General features: G+C 42.1%; 1 protein-coding gene across 4 annotated transcripts in view; it reads right to left on the bottom strand.

Moving 5' to 3' along the window:
* Window positions 1-22695, bottom strand: part of ERBB4 (erb-b2 receptor tyrosine kinase 4) — a 662107-nt gene that overhangs the window by 303800 nt on the left and 335612 nt on the right. For all 4 annotated transcript variants that reach the window (XM_075027921.1, XM_075027923.1, XM_075027919.1 and 1 more), the window contains exon 3: window positions 13098-13284. In XM_075027921.1, coding sequence (XP_074884022.1) covers window positions 13098-13284 — 187 coding nt within the window. The remainder of the gene's footprint in view (window positions 1-13097; window positions 13285-22695) is intronic.

Below are 22695 nucleotides of genomic sequence, written 5' to 3'. Positions count from 1 at the left end.
TGCTATAATGCTTATCTGAACTCAACCAGACTGAAGGTAGTCCCTTCCAGCTCTCCTTTCCTCAGTGACAGGACATTATTTCCATGTCCCATAGCTTCCTTCCTAGGACTGGCACAGTAAGGTAATCTGTCACAACCTGTCTCCATACAGGCAAACTTTATCTCTTCCCAGAAACACCCAAAGAAAAATACGATGGAGGGCAGCTATCTCCAGAGAAGGATGCAAGAAAGAGGAAGAGTTCCTAAATGGGCATGTTGGAGGATATATGCCCAGGAAGCAGATGCCCTGTTTGGCCCTCCTGCTGCAACAAGCAAGCAATAACCTGCCCCACCCAAATACTGTGGGATGGAAAGTCCCCTGAGCAGAGAAGCACACAGGCAGCACTGCTGCTTCTTCCTCAGAAGCAAAGCAGTAAGGTTGGAGAGGTCCACTGACAAAACAGTGATTGCAATTATATGTTTTTTTCTATTTATACCAAAGGCTAAATTAACAGATTAATGTTTACTTCCAGCCGCTGCTACGAGCCTGAAGGGGAAATGGAGCAGAATGAGGTCAGCAGAGGTCACAGCTCATTCAACCCATCAGTATAGTCAAATTTGCTCAGCAGACCTTTGATTACTTTTTCAAACTTCAAGGCTGGTTTGTGGTAAGAAATCTTTTTAGATATACAGGAATAAAAGGCTAAAACTAGGACCATGTTAAGATATTAATAAATCTCTCAACTAGCAAAACTATTACCTTTATTTGGGAAGCTGAATGCTTCTGAATATTAAATCAAAACCACTCAGCTCTAAACATCTGGAAGTCTTGCTCCTGGATGAAACAGGGGCTGTAGTGAGATTTACCAAGCTCGCGTGGGGCTAACTGTACAGCCCATGGGATTAAGTCATTATGCAGTCACAGCCATTAAAATATTCCTCTCAGCTCTTCTTCTGACACACACAGAGGATGATGCTGCCCTTGCAAACTTACCCTATGCATATTTTAGCTCAGTGCCTCCTTTTAAGACATCAAGCCTCTCTTAAAGATCACCACTCTCTAAAGCAGAAGAGCCTCTGGGTCCAGCTGTTGCTGAAGCACTTCATGACTCTCACCTTCACCTGACAGCAGCACTACAGCGCACACTTGGAACTGGCCTATATCAGCACTTAAGTGTGACCGCCAGGAGCATGGCTACCACAAGTAATAGTTAACTCAGCAGGAGCAAAGAAAACCACAGCCATGGGGTCACAAAAGCATCATTTCATAACTCCTACACATCCTGCATAGGCAAAGAAAAAAAGAAAGGAGACTCAAGTCCTGATCTGGCCAGTTCCTCTTGTACTTGGAGCATTTCAGAAGAATAATCCCTTCCACCTTCGACAACCTTTGCCGCTTCCCCGACACAGCCTCCAAGGGGGGGTTAGACAGCCGTGCTGACAGCCTGAGCCGTCAGCACTAGTCCAAGCTGGCTGGCTGCACCTGTGTCTTATTGTCAGCAAACAGCAGCCGGGGGCAACTCTTGGTAGTGGGGCTTTGACATCTAACTGAAGAGTAGCATACGTCTCCTGTTAAAGAAATAAACAAACAGCTCTTTGGTCTGTAAGAAGAGCCAGCAATGCGTTTCCTTCTTGGGGGAAAAAAAAAAATAAAATAAAAAAAATTAGGGAGCGTGGTATCACCATTTCAGAACAAAATGCAATTCCTGCTCGGTTCCAGTGAGGCTGGCAGAGAGCACTGATGCTATGGATATGCCAGACTTTGGGTGTCCTGGCGATGCTGGTAAATGTCTGACTCTCCCAGAATATAGCTTATAACTATGGATTCAATACAAGGGAAAATCTTTTATCAACTCCCATGGGCTTCTTCCACAGCCTTTTCTTATACACCCTTTTCTTACACAGCTTAGGACACATTCAGCTGTGCCCACTCCAGCTTCCCCATCGATCACATATGGGACAAGGAGCTTTGCCTTTATCCTCCTTGTATTTGTATTATCCTTTTCTGCATTGCAACTTTTTTATTATTATTATTAATGTTTGCCCCTCTTCTGCATTACATTTTTTATTAGTGTTTGCAACACTGTGCTCAGGATAATGGATCTTTAACTGGCTGAGGCTTGTGAAGAATAGAAGTATTAGGGGAAGATAATCATTACTATTTCATGGAAATGAAACTAAGTTAACTCCACCAGAGATGAGAACCCCGTCTCCTGGGTTACATATCCACTTTGCTTCTCATACAAAGCTAGTAAAGAGTAATTTCAGTAGGATCTGTACTGGGCCCTCAAGCCAGGGAATGAACTCAGTCATGACCTAAAGCTCGCTGCAAAGCTTGCCAGTAATTCAGGTGCACTTATTTGACGTTGCTTTGGCTTAAAAAAAAAAGGAAACAGCATGCTTTTATAAAAGAAATTATAACAACGGTAAACCAAGGGCACCACTCCAAGACACAATGTGCTCCTGCATTTAATTCTTTACTCCAGAACCAGACAGAGGCATACTGGGAGCCTGGAGTTCATCATATTGCTTAGAAATTAGCAGAGATGCACAGAATTTAGGGCTATGCATCCAGTATAACCTCAGAAGTGATTGCCGCCTGCTCTACAGACATCCCTGTAGAGGGGATAGTCTGAAGCTAGTTTATTGGGTGAAGTTCAAATACGGAAGCAAGCAGCTCCCAAAAAAAGACAATTCACCCTGCCAAGAAGCAGGTAGCTCATGTCAAACCATGTTGACAGACCTGCACCACAACCAGCAGCCAAACCGATTCATTTACAACTTGCTCTGTATCTGTTTTCCGTTGGACACACTCTTACAACAAAGGAAGTATTTTATGGCTGATATTGGGATGAAATGCGAGCAGAAAGCAACTTTTCAGCCCTTTTTAAGGTTTTTTAAAACCTTTCATTTCCTAGACCAGGTACACAAGCCAAGACCACATACTTCAGTGAGCTGAAATGTGATGGAAAAGAAAATTCAGCCTAAACCAGGTTCAATTATTATTGTTCAATTAACAAAAATTATTTTGATTTGTTTGGTTGAAAATGCAAGTTAATTTAGAGAAGAAAGCATGAGAAGCTGTTAAATATCATAAGCCATACATTTTCACTTTAAAATGAAAGATTGTGCCTGACAATTTCAGCACTTTTCCCCTTGTTTTTTAAACCACGCCTTTCTCTCAGAAAGCTTCCCTGTCAGGTATTTTTCAGTTCTAAAAAAGGTGTCAAAAAATCTGCTACTAGCTCTGACTGAAGTCTACATATAGGAGATTGAAGCAGATGAGCTTCTTTGACCCTGCACAATAGTCTTGGCAAGAACATATTGAACCTCTCCATGTAAACTCAGCTGCTGCATCCTGCCCTCAGGTACCTGTGCCCCAGAGCCATTTTCAAAGCTGCATGACTCTACAGCCCCTACACTGTGATGGAACCAGCTCCCAGAGTTTTCACAACCTTTAGCATCAATCTGAATACATGCCCAGCTGACCAGTTAAAAAACAACACAAACCCCCCCCCAAAACAACACCACAATCTCCTCTATCAGCACAGTAGACAGAGCCGTCTTTGATGCTGCCCTTCCTTCTGTGCCCCCACGTCAGGAGTACCCGCAGTTTCAAACCCAAAGCACATGGCTATGCTATTTCTGACAGGCAGAAGCCAGCTCCCAGGGGAACTTCAGTGTGGGCATGGCGTTTGTATGATGGTTGGCCAGATGGACACCCTCTCACTTCTAAGCCTTAAAGAAATGAAAGCACATCTATGAAAGTTTCACCAAGGAGGGGAAAAAAAAAAAAAAAAAAAAAAAAAAAAAGGCAAAGGGGTTTCAGAGAAGACAGCCCCTTGAGCGATTTCCAACCATCAAAGAAAAAGGCCTCCAGCATGTTCTCCTCATCTGATACCTTTGTTCCCCCACTCCATGCCTGCAGGCATGTTCCCTGCAATGCAGAAAAGGCTCCTACAGCCCCATGGACAGATCTGCATCCACATGCATTACCTGCCTCCCGCTCTAATTACCTCATGCTGTCACTTCAGACCAATCAAAGTTCATTTTATATAGAAAGTGGCTCTTGCGAAGCTAGGTGGGACCGACCAGGGAGTCTTGAATCCGAGAGAACTCCAGCAGTTCTGTATCAGACGCACTCCTGCCTAGCCTGTCTCCTCCTTCATCTGTAAGGCAGTTACAGTTCAGGTGAGTTCTTCTGCTCTGCCAAGAGATTGTGGGGCACATACTTGGATGTTTTCCACTTTCTTACCTCTGTTCACAGGGTGATTTCCCTTCTTCTACAGCTCTGTATTTCTATTTTTATGTTCCCCTCAAAGTTATGTTTTCCTGCCCATCTCTGCATTTGCCTCAGTGGCTTTGCAGAGATGCAAGGCAGGAGGCTATGTGTTTCAACGTTTACAAAGCACACTCACAATCACAGCACACCCAGCTGCCCAGAACTGCTGTCCTTCAATGCATCCTTGTCAGCATGTCCACTCTCATAGGGTGGGCGTGGGTAGCAAATGAGGCAGGTCAGGAAGGAACTCCGGAGACAACTGTAATTGTCGGTCCCTTTTACTTCCCCCAGTCACATAAGGAAAGGTCCTGACGGTAAACTCCTTGCTCCTCATCAAGAAATCCTGTTACCTGTGTGCAAATTCAGTAGCAGTGCTCATGTGGGTAAGCTAACAAAGAGTTTTTCTCACCCTGGAAACTGCAGGCAGGACCTGTAAGTGTAGCACTGCAGACAGGTTCAATCTGTTGGAACAACTTCTTTCATAGACTAACACACAATGCATCCTCTTAACAGCAGCATTTCCCTTTCACATCCCAACATACAAAGCTTGTGTGATCAAACTCAGTTTCAGATAAGCTCTTAATGAACTGCTGCTCACTCTGGGCCCTGCACTGCTGCACATTTTGAGGCTGCTGCAGACCCACCCAAGTTAAAACTACAAGGTTTTGACAAGACTAGTCCCAGTGCTGGCCAGGCTGAGACTTGCAACTCTGCAAGAAAGAGGTTTGTGTGCAGGCAAGGAACAAGCAGCCTGGGATGGAGCTGGCCAAGCGGAAGGTGGGAGTACTTGCCTCTGTCAGCCTGCAGACAGTGAAGGCTACGTGACAGTCTCACCCCTGTACCCAGTGTTTGGGAGGGCTTCTCTGCCTCCTCTGTCTGCAGGGGCTTCCCTGGAGCTAGATGTAGCAAATGAAAGAGTTTTTGGTTCATTGCCTCTCCCGTCCCTCCATATAGAGTTTCTAGGGAATTTCCCTCAGAAGCAAATGACATGAAAATGAAGAGGCATGAAAATATCCTAGGAAAAACAATTATTTCCACTGTGTAAACTTAGGGGTCTGATTCATCCTTCTTCGAACTCAGCAGGACTTTTGTGTTTTCAATGAATGGTGTCCTTGCCAACTCCTTACTCCTATAGGCTGGCCAAGAAAAGCTAGAAAAGGGAGCTTACTCTTCAATCTGAGTTTAAATCCAGGTCTGTAAGCATATGCTGCCTTGCAGACATATGCTGCAAAGCCTTTGCTGAGTTTTAAGCAAGGCACTAAACCGGACACCGGCTCTCCCCCCAGAGTTTCATGCCATTTTGAGCCCTAGACATCAGCAGCCCCACAGAGCTGGTGGCTGGTCCCTCTGCCCCACCAGTGGCTCACAGCTCACATCGCCATTGCGGGTGGGCAGAGAGAGCCCACCACCCCATGGCAACTGAACTGCCTTGCTCAGTAACTTGCCTTTTGCTAGGCAGTACTAATAGGTTACGTTCCCCATGTAACACAAGACTTTAATTATTTTACAAAAGCACCAAATTCCTTGTCAGCTGTAGCCTGTCAGAAGGAAATAAGAAAATCAATGAATTCAGAAGACAGTAGAGAGAAAGAGGGGAAAAAAGGAAAAGGAGAAAACCCACTGAAATTAACGCTTCTTTCATTCACCAGAACTGAAGAAGATATACCACTGGAGCAGCAAGGATTTTAATTTCTAAAATACCTAGTCAAGACCAGAGCTTGGCCTGGGCTGTGGAGTACAACCCAGCTCTTTCTTTCCTTTCCAAGCAGGTGGGGAGCGGGGATATATTTTTTCAGCAGTGCTGTTGCTATAAACTGTATGATTTCTTCCTGACTGTAATGCTTATTGCATTTTACCAAAGTTATAGTGTAGCTCAACAAATATCTGTCTGCCAAAGTTGGATGTTTTGAAGTGCCACCCATTCCTGACCCGTGTGAGTGAAATGGAGGGATTACTCTGTTCAGATGTTTAACTCCCTGCGAAGCATGTGGCCAAAGAAATCCCTGTGCTGCTAAAGCTCTCGAGTCACTGAAGTCAGGCAAAGCTACTCCATTACTAGAAGGCTTCAGTATTACTAGATTTATCTTGATTGCCCATATTTCTAAAAAGCTAAAGGGTGTTTCACACCTCTGGAACACGGAGAATTTCTTACTTCATAATTGAAAAATGCACAGATAGAACTACTGCAGAGAGGTAAAAAGGAGAAACTACCAAGAAAAGCTGAATGAAAGACATTGTTATTTTACATGGCATTATCAGGTGACAATGGCAGCATACCTGGATGTATTTTATAACAACATTTAAACTAACATCTGCCAGTGTTAAAAGTTGAATTCCACATCACACCAGATCTAACCTGAGTAGCATTTTCCTACCAAACTCTCAAAATAAGTCTAATTAAAGTAGGCAAGCATTACTACCTCTGTTGTAGAAGTGGTGATTGACAACAGAAAGCAGCAGAGGCATAGGTTACACCACAGGGCTAGGTAGGATTTCCTCTACCTACTATAGACCCCAGTCCTTCCTCCCAGTCCACTACCCTTCCTTACCCAGCAGCCATATAATTAAGACCCTGAAAGCCTGGGACAATGTGCTTCTGTTTGCAGAGACCACAGTTAGACAGGAGAGAACTGCTGTGTCCACCTTGATGGGTTATTTAGCCAAAGCACAGGACCCAAGTGGCGTGGCAAACACTACTTCTAAAGCTAGCTAGGCTCAATGCTAGCTCAAGTATCCCTGTGCAGAGCCCCACTGCATGGTGTAGACATGCCTTGAGTCAGCTGTCATTAGCTGGTATTAATCCTGACAGAGCACCCTGAACACAACATCCTCAAAAGGGCTTAAGTGGGAGTTAGGCACTAGTGAACTTATAAATTATAGCGTGAATTAACTTATCCACTGAAGAAAGTAAAGGGCAATTTAAATTTCAGTTAATTACAAAGTCAAAGCAAGTAAGCTAATTTACACCAGCTAAGGATTTGGCCTAGTTTCTCTGCCCCATAATTTTAAGCTGTTTTTTTGCAGGAGAAGCTGCGCAACATGAAGTTATCCTGCTGCATGACATTGGAGACTCACATCAAACATTCTGTGTATTACTTTCAATAAACTGGTGTAGACCATTCACAATCCACTATACGCATCTCATAGTTTATGTGCAAATATCGGGGGGCAGGGGGACACCAGCAAACAACTTTCCGTGGGAACCCTTGAATTTCCAGTTAAATACACTTACCAATATATCATTATTATAGTGAGTTTTTTGTTTAATTCTTTACTATAATCATTCCAAACAAGGTTGTGCATTTCTAACATTAGAGACAGAACTGAAAACAGTAAAGTGCTTTGAAATAAACAAAACTGGGCACAAACTGTCAATCAACAAGTTGCAAAGAATCACAGACATTTGTTATACCATTTGGCATGACAAAAGCATACCCAAATCCTTCAAAGAGATTGTGCAAAATTCTAGCCCTACTGAAATTTAAAAAAACATGTCCCACCCTTGTTTCTGAACATAATAAACTCACAAGTATAAATCTCATGGGGCTCAAAATCAGTATTTATTTCTGGCCATATACAATATACCTATTTGCCTTGATAACACCTGTGAGCAATTTTCTGCTAGCTGGAGGCAGTTGCTCCTCAGCCTGCAGGTCCCTTATATCTGGGATTCCTCAGGGCCATGTCTGCAGCCATAAGCTGAGGAGTGCCTGGAAGCATTCCCAGGCACTGATGCCAACTGGCAGTGAGCAGCCTGAATCCACGCTAGTAACTGCCTCCATGCTCAGCATACCGACTGCCAGCAGAGATAAGTCTCTGGACTCTCCTGGCTGTCAAATCACACCTAGGGCAAGTTTTTTTTCCAAAAAATAGTCTAACAGTGTCCTGGGGGAGAGGAGACAGATGTGCGCTAGCAGGCACGTTTACATTTATAAGCGCGGGGGCAGCCACAAGCCTTGGCCCTTCTTTCCACAGGGGTGAGGTGAGCAAGGGGAACCCATAGCAGGTCCTGCACTGTGCCCCCAGGGTCTGCGCCACCACACAGAACAGCCCTCCTTTCCCAAGGGAAGCACAGCCATGCTTGAGGTGTTCCTCCCATTTCTCCTACCCACAGGCTGGTCAGCAAAGACGTGCTGGGATACAAACACCTCTATGGTCCGTGCAGCTCCTAGGATAGGGAAAGGAACACTCCTGGGCAGTCACAGAGCCACTGCAGCTTCTTCTGCAGGGCAGAAAACTCTGGCAGCAGCCCCAGATGCAGAGGGTAACCACAGGGATTTTTTTAAACAAATTTGTCATTCCTCCATGTATCCTAGCAACACCTCTCTGAGGTTAGAGATGCGATGCCTTGCCCACCTGTTGCATAGGAAGCCCGAGGCAAGTTACATATTGCTTTCTTCCCAGCTTGCTCCACTAGTACGAAGCTGCAGCCTTTAAGGAATATGCCACAATCAGCATCATCCAGTCTCGTCTGCTCAGGCTGGGTGTCACACACAGGCATTTGCATCTCTAAACACTGTGAACTCAACACTGGCTCGTGCAGTGTATGTGTGGTCCAAGGAAAGGTCTTGCTGACACAGGCTTAGGGCTTTGTGATGAAGGCAATAAAAAGGGGGTGGCTTTAATCCCTGCCACAAAGATGATTTATGTGCAGTTACACAGCTCTGAAGGAGCTCAGGCTCTGAGCGCAAATCTAAAGAAGATTTCCAAAACCACTGTAGATCCAAAACATGCACAGTGAACAAAACTGAAAGGAAATTTGACTCCTCCCATGCTCCTCCATCCAACCTGATCCAGCTGCAATATAATTATAGAAAATGAGCAGTCCTGGTTTAAAAAAACCCAAGAAACTCATTGAAAAACAACCTTTTTCATAAAAGGTATCATTCTTTTTCTCCCTCCTCTAAAGCACTCCTTAGCATTTTCTATTTCTCGTGGTGGAAAAAAAAGGAAAATGAAAATGTCTTAGAAATGATCATAGAACTTTAAAATTTTGTTTTATAGAACAATTAAAAATAAATTTAATCAAAACCTAAAAAAATAAAACCTATTACAAAAATCTGTAGAAGGAGATATTTACAACAAATCACTTCCTACACCCAGTGAAGATGGTCCTTTCCCTATGATTCTCCTGCCCATCAAATCAGATTTCCTTTCTTTGGCTATCACTGACCAAATCCTTTCAGCTACAATATCCACTTGTCACTTGAACCTCAGTTATCTTAATTTATCATTTATCTGTATTCCTGCAAAACAAGCAGATAAGGAGCTACGTATTTTGCTGCTTTTTTGTGTTACTGAACTAATCACTGCTAAGTCCATTTTATTCTAATATGTTGAAGGAATTCAGTGGTTGCACAGGCACACACAAGGGAGCCTCTGTCCCCAAGGGCAATAGGGGAGATGAAGTTATCACTGCTCAGTCAAAGATACATCGTTTGCTGTGGATCTCTCTTATTCATCTTTACTCAGAGGAAAATATGGGATACTTCATAAGTGGTTTTGGCACTTGTGAGTTATCCCTCTTTCCCCACTCATGAAGATAAATGCCGTAATGAAATGCAGCCATCAGGTATTCTCTATATTTGGAGTACTCAAAATGTGAACAATGATTATGCCCTTTCATTGGATAAGTTAAGGTTGACTGCCTAGCCACCTGGGGAAGACAGGAATGATTTGCACTAGCTCACAGGCAATGAATGGAAGAAGGTGGCATACCTTCTCCCTCAGCATCGGTTATTCTGCTAATCTCAGGCTGAATAATACGTTCACTATGTCAAACCTTCCTTTTTACTTAAAGGCTACTTGGCAGCTGAATCTGCAAGCTGAGATAAATGCAGCTGAGATGGCAGCAGCCACTTCATTAGTTCAATGTCTGTTTGGTTTTGACACTTATGTGGAACCATTGACTAAGTTTTTATAACAAGCAAGAAAAGGATTTTTATAGGTAAGAGTTTTTGAAAGTGTCACGTGAATTTTAGGACATGGTCCTGGCCTGTGCTACACAAACAAAACTCCCTTTCGGGTTGACAGACATCATGAGTGAGAACTGGATCATGTTTTTCTGTGTGAGATAAAACTTACTGCCTTCATTGCTGTCATTTTTTTAATAGCATAAGGGAGGAAATTCAAGCATTTAAAGTTATATTTAAATATGAAAACCTGATAGACATATCTGGCAATAAAAACACAACTGTTAACAGCATACTGAAAATAATGCAATGGTACTGCACAGGAGGCTGAAACCCTGTCTCCGGTTAAGTCTGAGGATAATCTGCAGGTAAGAGCAGCTTCCTCATTTATTTAACACAGGGAGTAGTGTTTATATTCATATATTGTGTAGTACTGGGCAGAATTACCCTCAGGATCACATCATCCAGACACTGCACATATAAGAGCAGAACTTCCCAAACTTCTGTGAACAAGGCATAAGCCCTGGAAAGACAGTTCTTCACAAGCAAGACAGGAGTTATGTTTATATTTTACTCAAGTGGAAGAGAGGCACCATTAAAAGCCAATCTCTTGAAACCTGTGGTACACTGGAAGGATGTAAGCTCACAGGGGCTGCTTCATCTTAAATTTAATAACAAATCACTGGCTGTTTCTGATGTAAATATGGAGCAGTTGTTAAGACACAGGATAGGTTCAGACACAGCTGAACTATCTCAGCCTTGCAACATCACCAATTCCCACATCCACCAGTTATTTTTATGCAGTTATTAATGCTAAGGATGTGTTAGGAAAATAAATTAAGTATCAATATGCTCCAGGGAGAGCATCTGCAACAAGAAGCAGGTTGTGGGTTAATATAGCCAGGTGCATCTTAACCAGTATACAAAAATGGTCAAAGAACAACTGCTAAAAAGACTCATGAAGCCCTGGCACATGCTATCTAGAAAATATTAAGAGTATCTTGAAGCACGTGCTGGCTCGTATTCAGCACCCAGAAGCTATTTTAAGTGCTCAGTGGAGACAAGCTAGTGTTATTAGGGCACTTTTCTTCCAAGAGACAGCAATACATTTTGAGCCAAATAATCCCATCAGAGGCCTTTGTAAACACCTAAATCAGATGAAGTGGCTGTGATGATCTCATGTTAGGAAAGATTCAGAGGCTGAGCTAAGACAGGTTTTCATACAACACTTGAAAAGAAAGTCAAGCTATTTGCTGGGCAGTTTTGGTGCTGTGCCTATCATGTAAAATCAGCTTCCAGAGATTCTGGAGTCTGAGGAACTGCCTGTTGGCACAGGGCAGCTGGTTCAGGAAGAAAATCTTGAGCTGGAGCCTACAAAATAAGGTTTTTTACCTTACTGAGCAGCAAAGCCATGGCTAAACAAGCACTGAAAGTAAACCCTCACCCTCCTGGAAGAACAACAGCCTCAGACCCAAGAGGAAAGTATTCCAGTCCTTCTCTGGCCTTGGCCTCACATCACTTCTCTGTCTCAGTTTCACCCAGCCTAGTGTCTTTTACAAAGCATTTTGAGACCCACAGACAAGAAAAAGTATACGAAGAAAGAGATAATACTATTATTACCTGGTACTATGGCTCTGTATTACGTGGAGGCATAGACAGTCACAATGAACACCCTAAATCCGAAAGACGGAAAGAAATATAGGAACAGAACAGGAGGAAATTGGATTATGACAGTGATAGAGACAAGAGTAGTAAATGGCAGGGATTTAGTGACCTTGGGAAGCACTATGATATCAGCATGATGGTCTCAGTAAAGAAAATTGTTAAAAATATGACCAGAAGAAACAGCCTGATGAGAAAGAGTCAGCCAAAACTGTTTTGTAAAATATCTCAAGCCTCCTTTTCCCTCCTGTTTTCGAAAGCTTAGCTGTATGGCCCAGCAAGGCTTGAACAACAGGGAACTGTACGCTTGTGTGCCACTCTGAATACCACGACACAAAACTAGCAGAGGGTGAAGGGTGCCTAAATATAGTTCAGAAGGCTCCCACCCCTCTGTACTCAGGTTCAAACTCCACATCCAGCTCAGGTCAGCATTTAGCCACTAGCAGAAATAAGGCAATTTCACAATCACCAAAGCTTAGAGCAGAAATTATCACAGCTGATGAGGAACCAGGTATAAATAAAATACTTTCAATGAAGTCCCTAAAAAGAGTTTGCCATTGCCTGCACTTAAATAAGTTATAGTCTGGTGATATTTAGCCAATTTTTCATCTCCCAAACCACTGACTGTAGATCCTCAGCTGCGAGAAATGAAATGTTGATCTACCCCATATCATGATCCAGTTGTGAATTTACAAATGAATATAAAACCATGGACTTGGCTTACATTTTTGTCAAGAAAATAAGCACTTTTCTCACTGTATATAATGCTCTATTTTTCCTTAAAAAAGGGAGTTCTAAGTAACTAAGTTCTAATACAGCAATGATACAGTCTCTCCCACGCCCTTCTTCTTCCCCCCACCCCCAGTGGAGGAGCAATGGCGACACAGACAGCAGCAAGAGCAGAGGGGATGCTAAAGCTAAGCTAACTTGGCAGAAAATATGTAACACCTGAAGGAACATACGTGCAATAACCAAGGATCACAAGGAAACCAACATGCTCATAATACCAAAATGAAGAAAAAAGTTCATCTACTCTTTCAACAACTATTTTTGTTTCAAATGCATGACTTCCATATACAGCCTTTGATCAGTAGTGAGAAAAGTACATTTGTGAAGCAAAAAAAGTACAACATACAACTGCCAGCATCTCGTGGTACCTCCATTATTTGCAGAATGCAAGTGACTGAGGGCATTGGTGCAAATATTCAACAAGCTCATTTTTTTTCTTGAGACTAACCCATCACATTTGCAAGTTTCACTTACCCGTCAAGTTCTTCAAGCCAAGTTCCCTGAGTCCAAAGTTACCATCTTTTCTGTAGTTAAGAAATATCGCCAAAGCATATCGCTCTTCATAGAGTTTGGTCCCACGAACGATGCGTAGGTTCTCCAATGGCAGGTATTCAAACTGATTCAAAGCCACCAAAACATAGCCTGTGACTTCTCGGATAGACTGAAAGGCAAAAATGAAACAAACACATTAGAAACAGTCCATTTTTAATTGTTCGGAATTTCTCATGCAGTGGGTGCTTTAGTATGACATGCTGGTACCCAAGGAAAAAAAACCCACAACTTTGGAAAATTCTGTTTCAACTTACTGATTGCAAGCACATTTCTGTTTTAATTTAACTGAGTTTATTAGAGATACTTGTTTGAAAAGTAGAGAATAAAGAGGTAGCCATTCTTCTCAGTTTTACTAAACTTGAGCAGAAATTCACAGTAAAGTATTAAAGATGCACGAAAGGATGGCTTTGCACAACTCAAAGCAGAGAGCAGGTCAAAGGCCTCTGCAGGACATGAGCAGAATCCACTGTGGCAATGCCACAGTTCAGATAAGATTGTCTGTCATCAAGTAACCCTGTTGTGCAGGATATTTCAGGGTGAGACTGAAGGGACACAACATGGGGTAAGAGAAACACCTCTGGAAGAGCTCACCATTGAACAGGAATGGACGGTAGAAATAGGGGGGCAGATTTGGAAGAGTAAATGAAGACAAAGTACATATGTATTAACACCCACTTTTGTACATCTAAATGGAATCAAGCACTGAACATTTGCAAAGATTCAACTTCAAGTTTCATTCGGAAGTGCTGGAACCATATATGCTATATGTCCCAGACTTTGATCAAAACTGGTATCAAAACCTTTAGCAAAATTACTGGTGCATCTTTGGGCTGGCTGAAATCTTTGTTTGCTTTAGATGAACTACTCGATAACCCTCCTGCTCATACTCGGGAATTGATTGCCTGGGTTGTAAAGGGAAAAACTACCCCCAAACCCAATAACTATGAACAGTTTTTCAAAGTCCAAAAGATTAACAAAACTAAGATGTTTTTAGAAAGAAAAAAAAAGATTTAAAAGTATGCTCTTTTAGAAAGTAAAATTCATTCTAAGGAATTTAAATAAATGGCCTAGAAATCTGTAAATGCCTTTGAAAAGTGTCATTTCAACACTCACATAGAGCCCCACCATCCTCAGCAGGACTTCACACAGGCTGAGGGATGCTCTGGCCAAGAGCTGCTCCCAGAAACAGGACCTCCATGTTGGAAAGAGTCTCTCAAATATGGTTTTCAAATCTCACCTAATTCCATGTCTGCAACAGCCTGTAACCACTGTATACATGTATATTTATGTGTGTATGTATATTTAATGGACAAAAATTGATATAACTACTTGCATGCTTAAGTGGATGCATGCACTTTTTTCATCCCTTTGGCAAAGTCAATACCTTAAACAATGCACAGGAAGAAAAATTCTGCTTAGAGTAATGTGCACAGGCTATATGTAACATGATGGGGACTCCAGTCAAGATCGTAATAAAAACAAGCAGGCAAACAATAGCAGGCATCAAATTAAATGTGTTGCATATGTATCATTAATAAAGAAAGGCAACATGGATTTGCAGCACAAAGGACAGGCTTTTGCTTTGCTAGTTCAGCGCTGTCACCATGATTTCATACATAAGTGTGCAAGAGCCTTTTAATTAGGTTTATAAAAGTTCCTAAGATTATTAACAAGTGTGCCAGTATACATAAGGAAGGATTTATATGCCACAAACTCTACGCACTAGCTGTCCTTCTGAAGTTAGATATCTGTACTCAGCTGAAGCTGCTGAAAATGCTCTGGAGCTATTTCAAGACTTGCTTGGCATCTAAACAGAGCACAGTGTCATTACAGGACTTTGATGAGAACCCAGTGAGTTGAGCTAGGTTGAGAAGTACGGTTCAGTAGCTCAGTATTAAATGTAGAGCTGCATTATACCTTGGGACACCAATTCCATTATAACCAGAAGCTTTCCAGCACTTTCATGATAGCTCTTTGCTTTCAGACATTTCAGCTTAGCCAGTTTGGTCAGGAATTTGTTTTTCATCGTACGCAAAAATTTCATTAAGCTGTCTTTTTTAGCCTTTCTTCAGAACCTAGGAAATTTAAAGATTATACTCATGGCTTCAATTTTTCCACTGATGGATATTCTAAGGATACTGTGATTGCTCTAATTAATTTAAAGGGATGTTTAACTTGGAATTGAGTTGAAAAAAATTAAAAGCAGTTCCAAAACTGCATCTGACCAAGTCCTCCCTGCCAATTTTTGTCACTTACAACCACATTTTCTATTTTTAGGGTATGTCTTATTTACTGCTGAACAGCACAACCACTTGAAAGGGCCCCAATTCAGCATGGCACTGAAATTACACACATACTCAGCCGCAATTCTTCATTCTAAAGTTTAAAAAAAAAAAAGGGGGGGGGAGAAAAGAACAAAGTTTTGTTGTTGATAATTGTGCACTACCCCAGAAGCCCTGTACTTTGTATGTTTGGTTTATCCGACTGAAATGTCAAAATACTTGCCATAATTTGTCAAGCCAGAGGGTCCTTTCCAGTCTGATGGCTTCCATCATACTGCAATACCTATTTATTTGCTGGAGAAACTGCCGTGTTAATCCTTGCAAAACAAAATTATAAAAATAAACCAAAGGGTTTCTAATTTACTAGAACATAGCAACCTGACTGACCAAATCCAGTGGTTTATTATATTAATTTGGGGGTTTATTTTATTTTTTAATTGAAATTTGAATGAAAAAGGCACAGCAATAACATGTTTTGCAGGATGGTCTGTTTTCTGACTGGTCCAGCTTGAAAAAATGTCCTGGGAGTACAGCAGGCAGCTCAGGTTTTGGCCACTCCTGGCCAATGCTGTCACTTTGCCAGTCACTGCAAGTTTTGACATGATTCTTACTGAAAACGGACACCTGCCCACTTGGAGCTCACTCCAAGCCCTGTTGGAATCACTGCAAAGATGCCTGTTGGCTTCCATGCAGACTCACAAATCCTTACACCAGACAGGATCAGCCAGCCTGATCTCCTCTGCAACTCATGCCAAGATTAGGCATGATTTGAACCTCTCACCCTTTGTATACAAGGCTGAACACTTTCCTGTTCGGGTATCCTGAACTCGGGTATAAGCTCAGGTATCCTAACGCTCTATTTAAGCTTTTTTTGCTTCAGGATTAGTCTGTGTTTCACCAAGAAGGTGGAGTGACTTACAGCAGTGGTAGTTTGAGTGTCACCTCCTGGTTTGATTCTCCTGCTAAGGCTGGAGGTCCTTGCAAAAATATATTTCTCATGAGTGTCCCTCAGGAAAGTAAAAAAAGGAGACAAGGATGTCAATAACTGCATTTTGTTCCCATAACCTACAACTGGAATGGAAAGAGGCAGATCAATTTCCAACAGACTTAAAGCTAAAAGTTTCCGACAAGGAAAACCAAATGAACTCTGGCAACACCCAATCTTGATTGCTGACCGCTGTGATTTTGCGGGATTCCTCCCCAACCGCATTACAGCATTATTTTGACTGGGAATTCCTGGCCAGCATGATCTTGCCTTTCCTTGTCACCTTTCCAGCTCCTGAGACTTGACCTGTTATGTGAAGAAGCCATTGAGTGAGGCAGTGACAGGCTCAGGCTCCCATAGTACTCCTGCTGCTTCGGTGAACACATTTTGGCTCCCTAAATTTGTTTGGGTATGGCAGCAGGAATAAGCGTATAGATTTGAATGAGGAAAAGACTGAAATTCACAGGCTCCCTGTTGCAAAGGGACAAGGGAAGCTGTTCATCGAGCCCTCTGAGCAGACGCCTGCCTGGCTGTTCGAAAGCAGATGAGGAGACACCTCTGAGGATTCAAGAGCCAAAGGTGCCTGCTCCTCTGACTGGGCCTGTTAGGTATTAGATGCTGAAATAAGAAAGGGCATGCTTCTAGCAGGAAACAAAAGGAGTGTGTGTGTGTGTGGGAAGTATTATTCCTTGACAATCTAAAGCCTCATGAGCTGCTTTAAAACCACACCAAGACACAGGATTCAAGTCTGATATATTTACCAGAGAAAAGCTCCTCATCTCCATTTCAGAAAGGAAATGACTACTTGTGCTCCACAGCTTGCTGTCCCTAAGGCCCAGCACTGCCCTGCATCCCAAACCCAGGCACGATAGCCTATAACCCAGTCTCCTAACAGCCTCTACTATCTGCAACACAGCCAATTTGTTGTTTTTAAACCTAAAACCACATTACCCTTCAATGACAATGGACCCAGTCAAGGCCGTAAAACCCCAAACTCCTCGTGCCTCTGGGCGCTGCCCTGCCTTGCCCCAGATGACTGCTGCACCTCAGGGTGCTGCCACAACATGGCAGATGCTGCTCCCCTCAGCCGTGCTGGGGCAGCTGCTTTGGAGGGTGCAGGTTGGCGTGCGCAGGGTGAGCAGGGAAACAGTGTCCCAAAATTATACCAAAAGGGTTACTTTCAGAGGTTCTTTTTCAGGTGCTGAACTGTAAAAACGAGCTCTGGACAACCTGTTCCCTTAACTACAACTAATATTAGCTGAGCACAGGTAAAGCATTTTAAGCTCCCAACAGCAAAGCCAGAATTATCCTGTCAGCTGGGAGTAAAAGGCAAGATTGTTCCTTGCCATCTTAAATTGTCCTTCAGCTCAAGTCAAACAAATCCGAGTGAAATGGAGCAAAATAACAGTGAAAACTTCATCATTCTGCCCAGAACAACAGATCAATGAACGATTAGGGAAGCTGATGCTTCTCATAAACAGTACCAAGTCTTCTTAACATCTGTTGGGGAAGGTTGGGCTGTGGCTAAGGCACAGAAGAGAGCTATATTGTGGGGGTTTATTTCAGCTACAGACGCGTTATTTATCCAGTTGCTGAACCTGATCCCGTAAAGCTCTTGCTGCCTCCTGACTGGACACACGTCCCCAGCATGGGAGTCAGAGCAATGGCAATCTGCTGCAGGGGTCAGCTCACACTTTGTGAGACCCCACCCCAGACAATTAATTATCTTTTAGGTTAATTTTCCCCTTTTCCATAAAAGCTAAGTACATTTCGAGTCTGCTTGGATTTCACTTCGAAAGTGCCAGTAAAGGAAGATCACCTTAAGAATGAGTGTGTTTAATTCAGAAACATTAAAAAAAAAAAAAGCCATAAAGAATATATATATTCAGCATATTCACTTGAGAGACAAAGACAAAAGACTTTGCTTTTGCAGCACTCCTTTGCAGTGAGACAGAGGTGCTTTGGTCCCCAGGGGAAGCCAGGGTGCCACCCCCTGGGGTATAAAGAAAGTCAGCTACTGGGAAAAGTCTCAGGAGGCACAGGGGTTTCCACACGGAAAGGGTTTCTTCTTCTGCCACAAGGCGGAAAATAGAAAGGGCAAAGAACTTTGAAGTAGATATACATAGGGAATAAGCCCAGTGGACACTTTTCATCCCATCTGTTCCAAATACAGTAATTTCTATTTTCAGGGGATATCCATTTCACAAGGCAGCAGCAAGGCTCTTCACGCAGCTCAGCTGCCAGCAGATAACAGACATCTCCTGACTCTGATCCAAGGAGCTAGGCTGACCCTTCAACGTGAACTGTGCGCTTTGTTGCATTACATTAAATCCTAAGAAAGCCAGATTTCTGAGTGATACAAAGGGGGAAATATTTCCTAAGTGCATTGTCCTTTTTTCCACCTTAACAAAGGTTAACGTGCCACAGCAAAGTCACGATGAAACTAACGAATGCGAGTAGTCACCACCACGTCATCTCCTTCAGAAGTTTTTCACATCTCAAGTTGACTTGAACAGAGTATTTCACATTTTGGTTTTGATCAAATAAAAGGTATACATTTATATCTGGTTAGAACTGTGCAATATCCAACTGGCCAAATTTGTCTCCTGTTTTTATTATGAGGAAAAAACACAATATGGCAAAGACAACACTTGCTTAACTTGAAACAAGTTCTCAGGGCAATCATATAATCCCCCTTCACAAATATCAGTCAAGCATGTTTGTGAGTGTGCTGGTAACCTAAAACACCATCAATTCATTTTCACTATTTGTTCATACATTTTCACCCATGCAATGCAATACAGCTGTCATTATCATAATTAAAAAATCAGCATTTACTGAATAACCACAAAGTAGCCTCTAAGCAGCTACAGCACTTGCAATGCTAACTCTAAGGAAAATGCTAATATCCAAAATGTGGAAATAGCTAGCCTATTACAATGGCTATATTGGAGCCAATATGGAGCTCAATTAGCTGTTACATGCATTGCTCATTGACGGTTATGAATTTTTAATGATACGATAAACCAAGATTTTCAAAGGAGTTCAGGAGACGTGTTTACGGGATTCAGGGTCATGGCTGTTGCCAGCTTCTCTCAAAGCCCCAACCGTAGCTGTGAGAAATATGTAGCACATACTGACATTTCCCATGACTAAGAGGACACTCAATTTAGAGACAACATCAAAGCTAACACAGAGCACGCACATAAGGAATTTTGTTCCACAACAAGCTCACGTCTTGTCTCCTTCCATGCTGTGCATCCTTCAATTACGTCAACACTTGTGAAATTGTGATGTTAAGCCCTTCTGAGCACCAGCAGTTTTTCAGATATGCTGTACAAGCTACAACAAAAGTCCCTCAATTTTGAGCACACTGATCAGTATCAGAACATAGATTGTGAAAAACATTTTTCTCATGCCTGATCCAGAAGCAAGCCATGTATCCTAACTAGAGTTGCCTTGGCAGCTGCAGACAATTTATTGCCCCAAACACTCACATTGCAGTTTAGATTCACATTTGTTACCAAAAAAAGAGGAACTTCTGGTAGTCTTTCAGTTTGCTTTAAGATGTATTAAAGGCAAAGGAGGGGCTTAGATGTAATTTTGTTAAGAACTGTACTTGAGAAGCCTTGCACTGCTGCATGGCTGCAGAATGAACTGTAATTCAGTTATTTAAAACAGCTGGTAGAAACTTTAACTCATATTCTTGTACTCACAGACATCTAGTCTTCTTTGGTAATATGCTTACAAAATATTAATAATAATATCCTGAGCAGCAGATCAATGGATTGAACATAGATAGCATTCTATTGCCTCAAATTTAAAGTAGCAGTCAGTTAAATGCATGTTTTGTTAAAGCCATTGGAAATTTGTAAGTGAAGATTTTGCCACATAATTTATAGAACCCACCTTGGGAGTTGTTGAACTAAAGCTTTGTTTTCTGAATGGTTGGTCTTTTCATTTCATTATTCCAAGAGTGGGACTTTTCATACATTAAAATAGGAGAATTAACTGTGTAGTTATTTATTTACCGAGTTTGATGTAGGAATCACACTGCTGCATACATGAGGCAAGTTAGGCTGAGTCTGAGCTAATATACATTACAGAATGGTCTAGGGAGGGCTTGGAGGCAAAACAAATGCCAGTCTAGATCCATTAAACTGCAGATCAATGCCCAAATCTGGCATTTGGAAAGGAAGCCCCATAAATAACATGTAAGTGATGGCGATGGACAAAAATATGGGGAGCCTTTGAAATGTGTATCTTGACTAATTTTGCAAAGTACTGCTGGGAAAACAATGTGGGACGTGAAAAATAAAATAAGAATAAACAAAATAATAAAATAATGTAGGGATGGGAACATTAAGTAGAAATAATAGGTAAATAACAGGACCAAAAACCCCCTATTCTGCTTTCAAATTTTGAAATACAGTGTCTAAAGATGTATCCACATCCTCTTCCTGTTGACTGAGTTAGATTTAAGCTTGGGTGTCAGCTTGCACCATGTGTCTATGCCTCCTTTTCAGTTAAAAATATCATCTGAATAGAGAAACTGACCACACTTACATCAATATCTGAGAGTCTTCCCAACATCTTCTGTCTGCAACACAATTCCTCCGTGTATCTGCTTAGGAAGTATCTAACTTTCAGGTACACAGGCTGCCTGAGTGCACACAATAAATCCTAAGCTGTTTATGTTAAGCAATGTTAGGACCTAGACAAAGTCTCCACTCTGTAACAACCCAGCCTTCACAGCTAACATTTTTGTGTCCTGAGGAAAGCTATGGATGACTACATATTTAGCAAGTCAATAAGAATTTTGACATTATATCTGTAATACCTGATTGGCCTTCAACTTATTTGCAGAATAGTTCCCAGAGAGTTTATTGTATCATCTCCCAAGGTAAAACTTAGTCATAAATTAGATCGGAAAGTCTAAAATGAGAGCATTACGCTGTTACAAAATGCTTTACCATTTGGGCTGTTTAGTAGTAGTTACATTTTGCAGAAACTCAAGCACATGAGCTTATAGCTGCCCAGTTACATAGAGAATTTCCAACTGGAGAGATTGATGCCTTTTACTTTCCCTGCTTTTGGGAGCTTCAGTCAAGTAACTCATGGTTTCTTTCCAGGCAGCATAAAATTGCACAAACTACTACTTCATAAACCAAATAATATCAACACTCTGGAAGGATTTTAGGAAAGTAATAACCATAGCAAAACACATCCTCTTTTATCAATTTGCCTCAGACACCCATAGCCTGTTCAAAGGTCTCGGAATGCTTTCACCAGGGAAGACAAAGCGAGGGCCATCTTATCAAAACGATGCCTGAAACTGCTTTAGAGAGGCAGTGTGGGCCAGCAGCATGAGCACTGCATTGGGATGTCTGTGTCCGCTATCAACTTTGACATTTCTTTTTTGTAGTTAGACAGCATAGTCCTCAGAGCAGAGGTGCTCTCCTAACAACACAAGGAGCCCTGACCCCAGTTGTTACCTTCGCTGCACAATGCTTCACAGTCATATTTACACAAAGTGTCAACTGCACTGCCACAGGCATCCTAAGATGTCAGTGGACTGAACCAAGTTGGTGTATTTATTTTGGCAAAACAAGACATGATCTACAAAAGGAGAGAACAGCATTCAGTTCCTCGTTGTTCCTGTTTGTGATACTCTAAGTGCCTATGACATTTCTGTTTGATTCTATGCTGAACTAAGTCTTAGGAGGCTGCTTATTTGGTCCTCCGGATCACAAAACTGGTTGGAGCACGCCAAGAGGCCCATCCATGCCCAAGCCTCCTTCCCACAGAAAGAAAATGGAGGAGGAGGAGGAGGAACAGGACGTGCTCACAGTCTCTCACAGCTTATAAGCACTTCCAGCTTCTCCAGCTTACATGCAGCCTGAGACAGCAAGTGGATTAAGTTTTATACAGGGAACAAAAAGGAGAGGTGAAAAAGGATGTTTTTACCATGATGGTTATGAAAGGTCAAGCGTCTGATCAGAAGTCAAATAGAAGAATACACATGACAAATGCAGCGCAGGCCATAACAGGGTGTCCAGAATTACACACCACTGTAAGCAAGCTGCCTGTGAAGATCCCAGGAATGTTTTGTGGGCATTTAATGGTAGAAGACGGATTTATTTGTTTGTTTAATATATGATGAGTGACAGGCTTTGTACACCAGACATTGTGATTCCTTTTTTCCTAGTCATCAGCCAGGTTAGTTGGTATGAATTATGGGAAAGTCTATAGT

This window comes from Buteo buteo, chromosome 5 (genome assembly GCF_964188355.1).
Source record: "Buteo buteo chromosome 5, bButBut1.hap1.1, whole genome shotgun sequence".
Classification (NCBI taxonomy): Eukaryota; Metazoa; Chordata; class Aves; order Accipitriformes; family Accipitridae; genus Buteo; species Buteo buteo.
The sequence above is the reverse complement of the archived record's forward strand: the minus strand, read 5'-3'. Positions and strand labels throughout refer to the sequence as shown.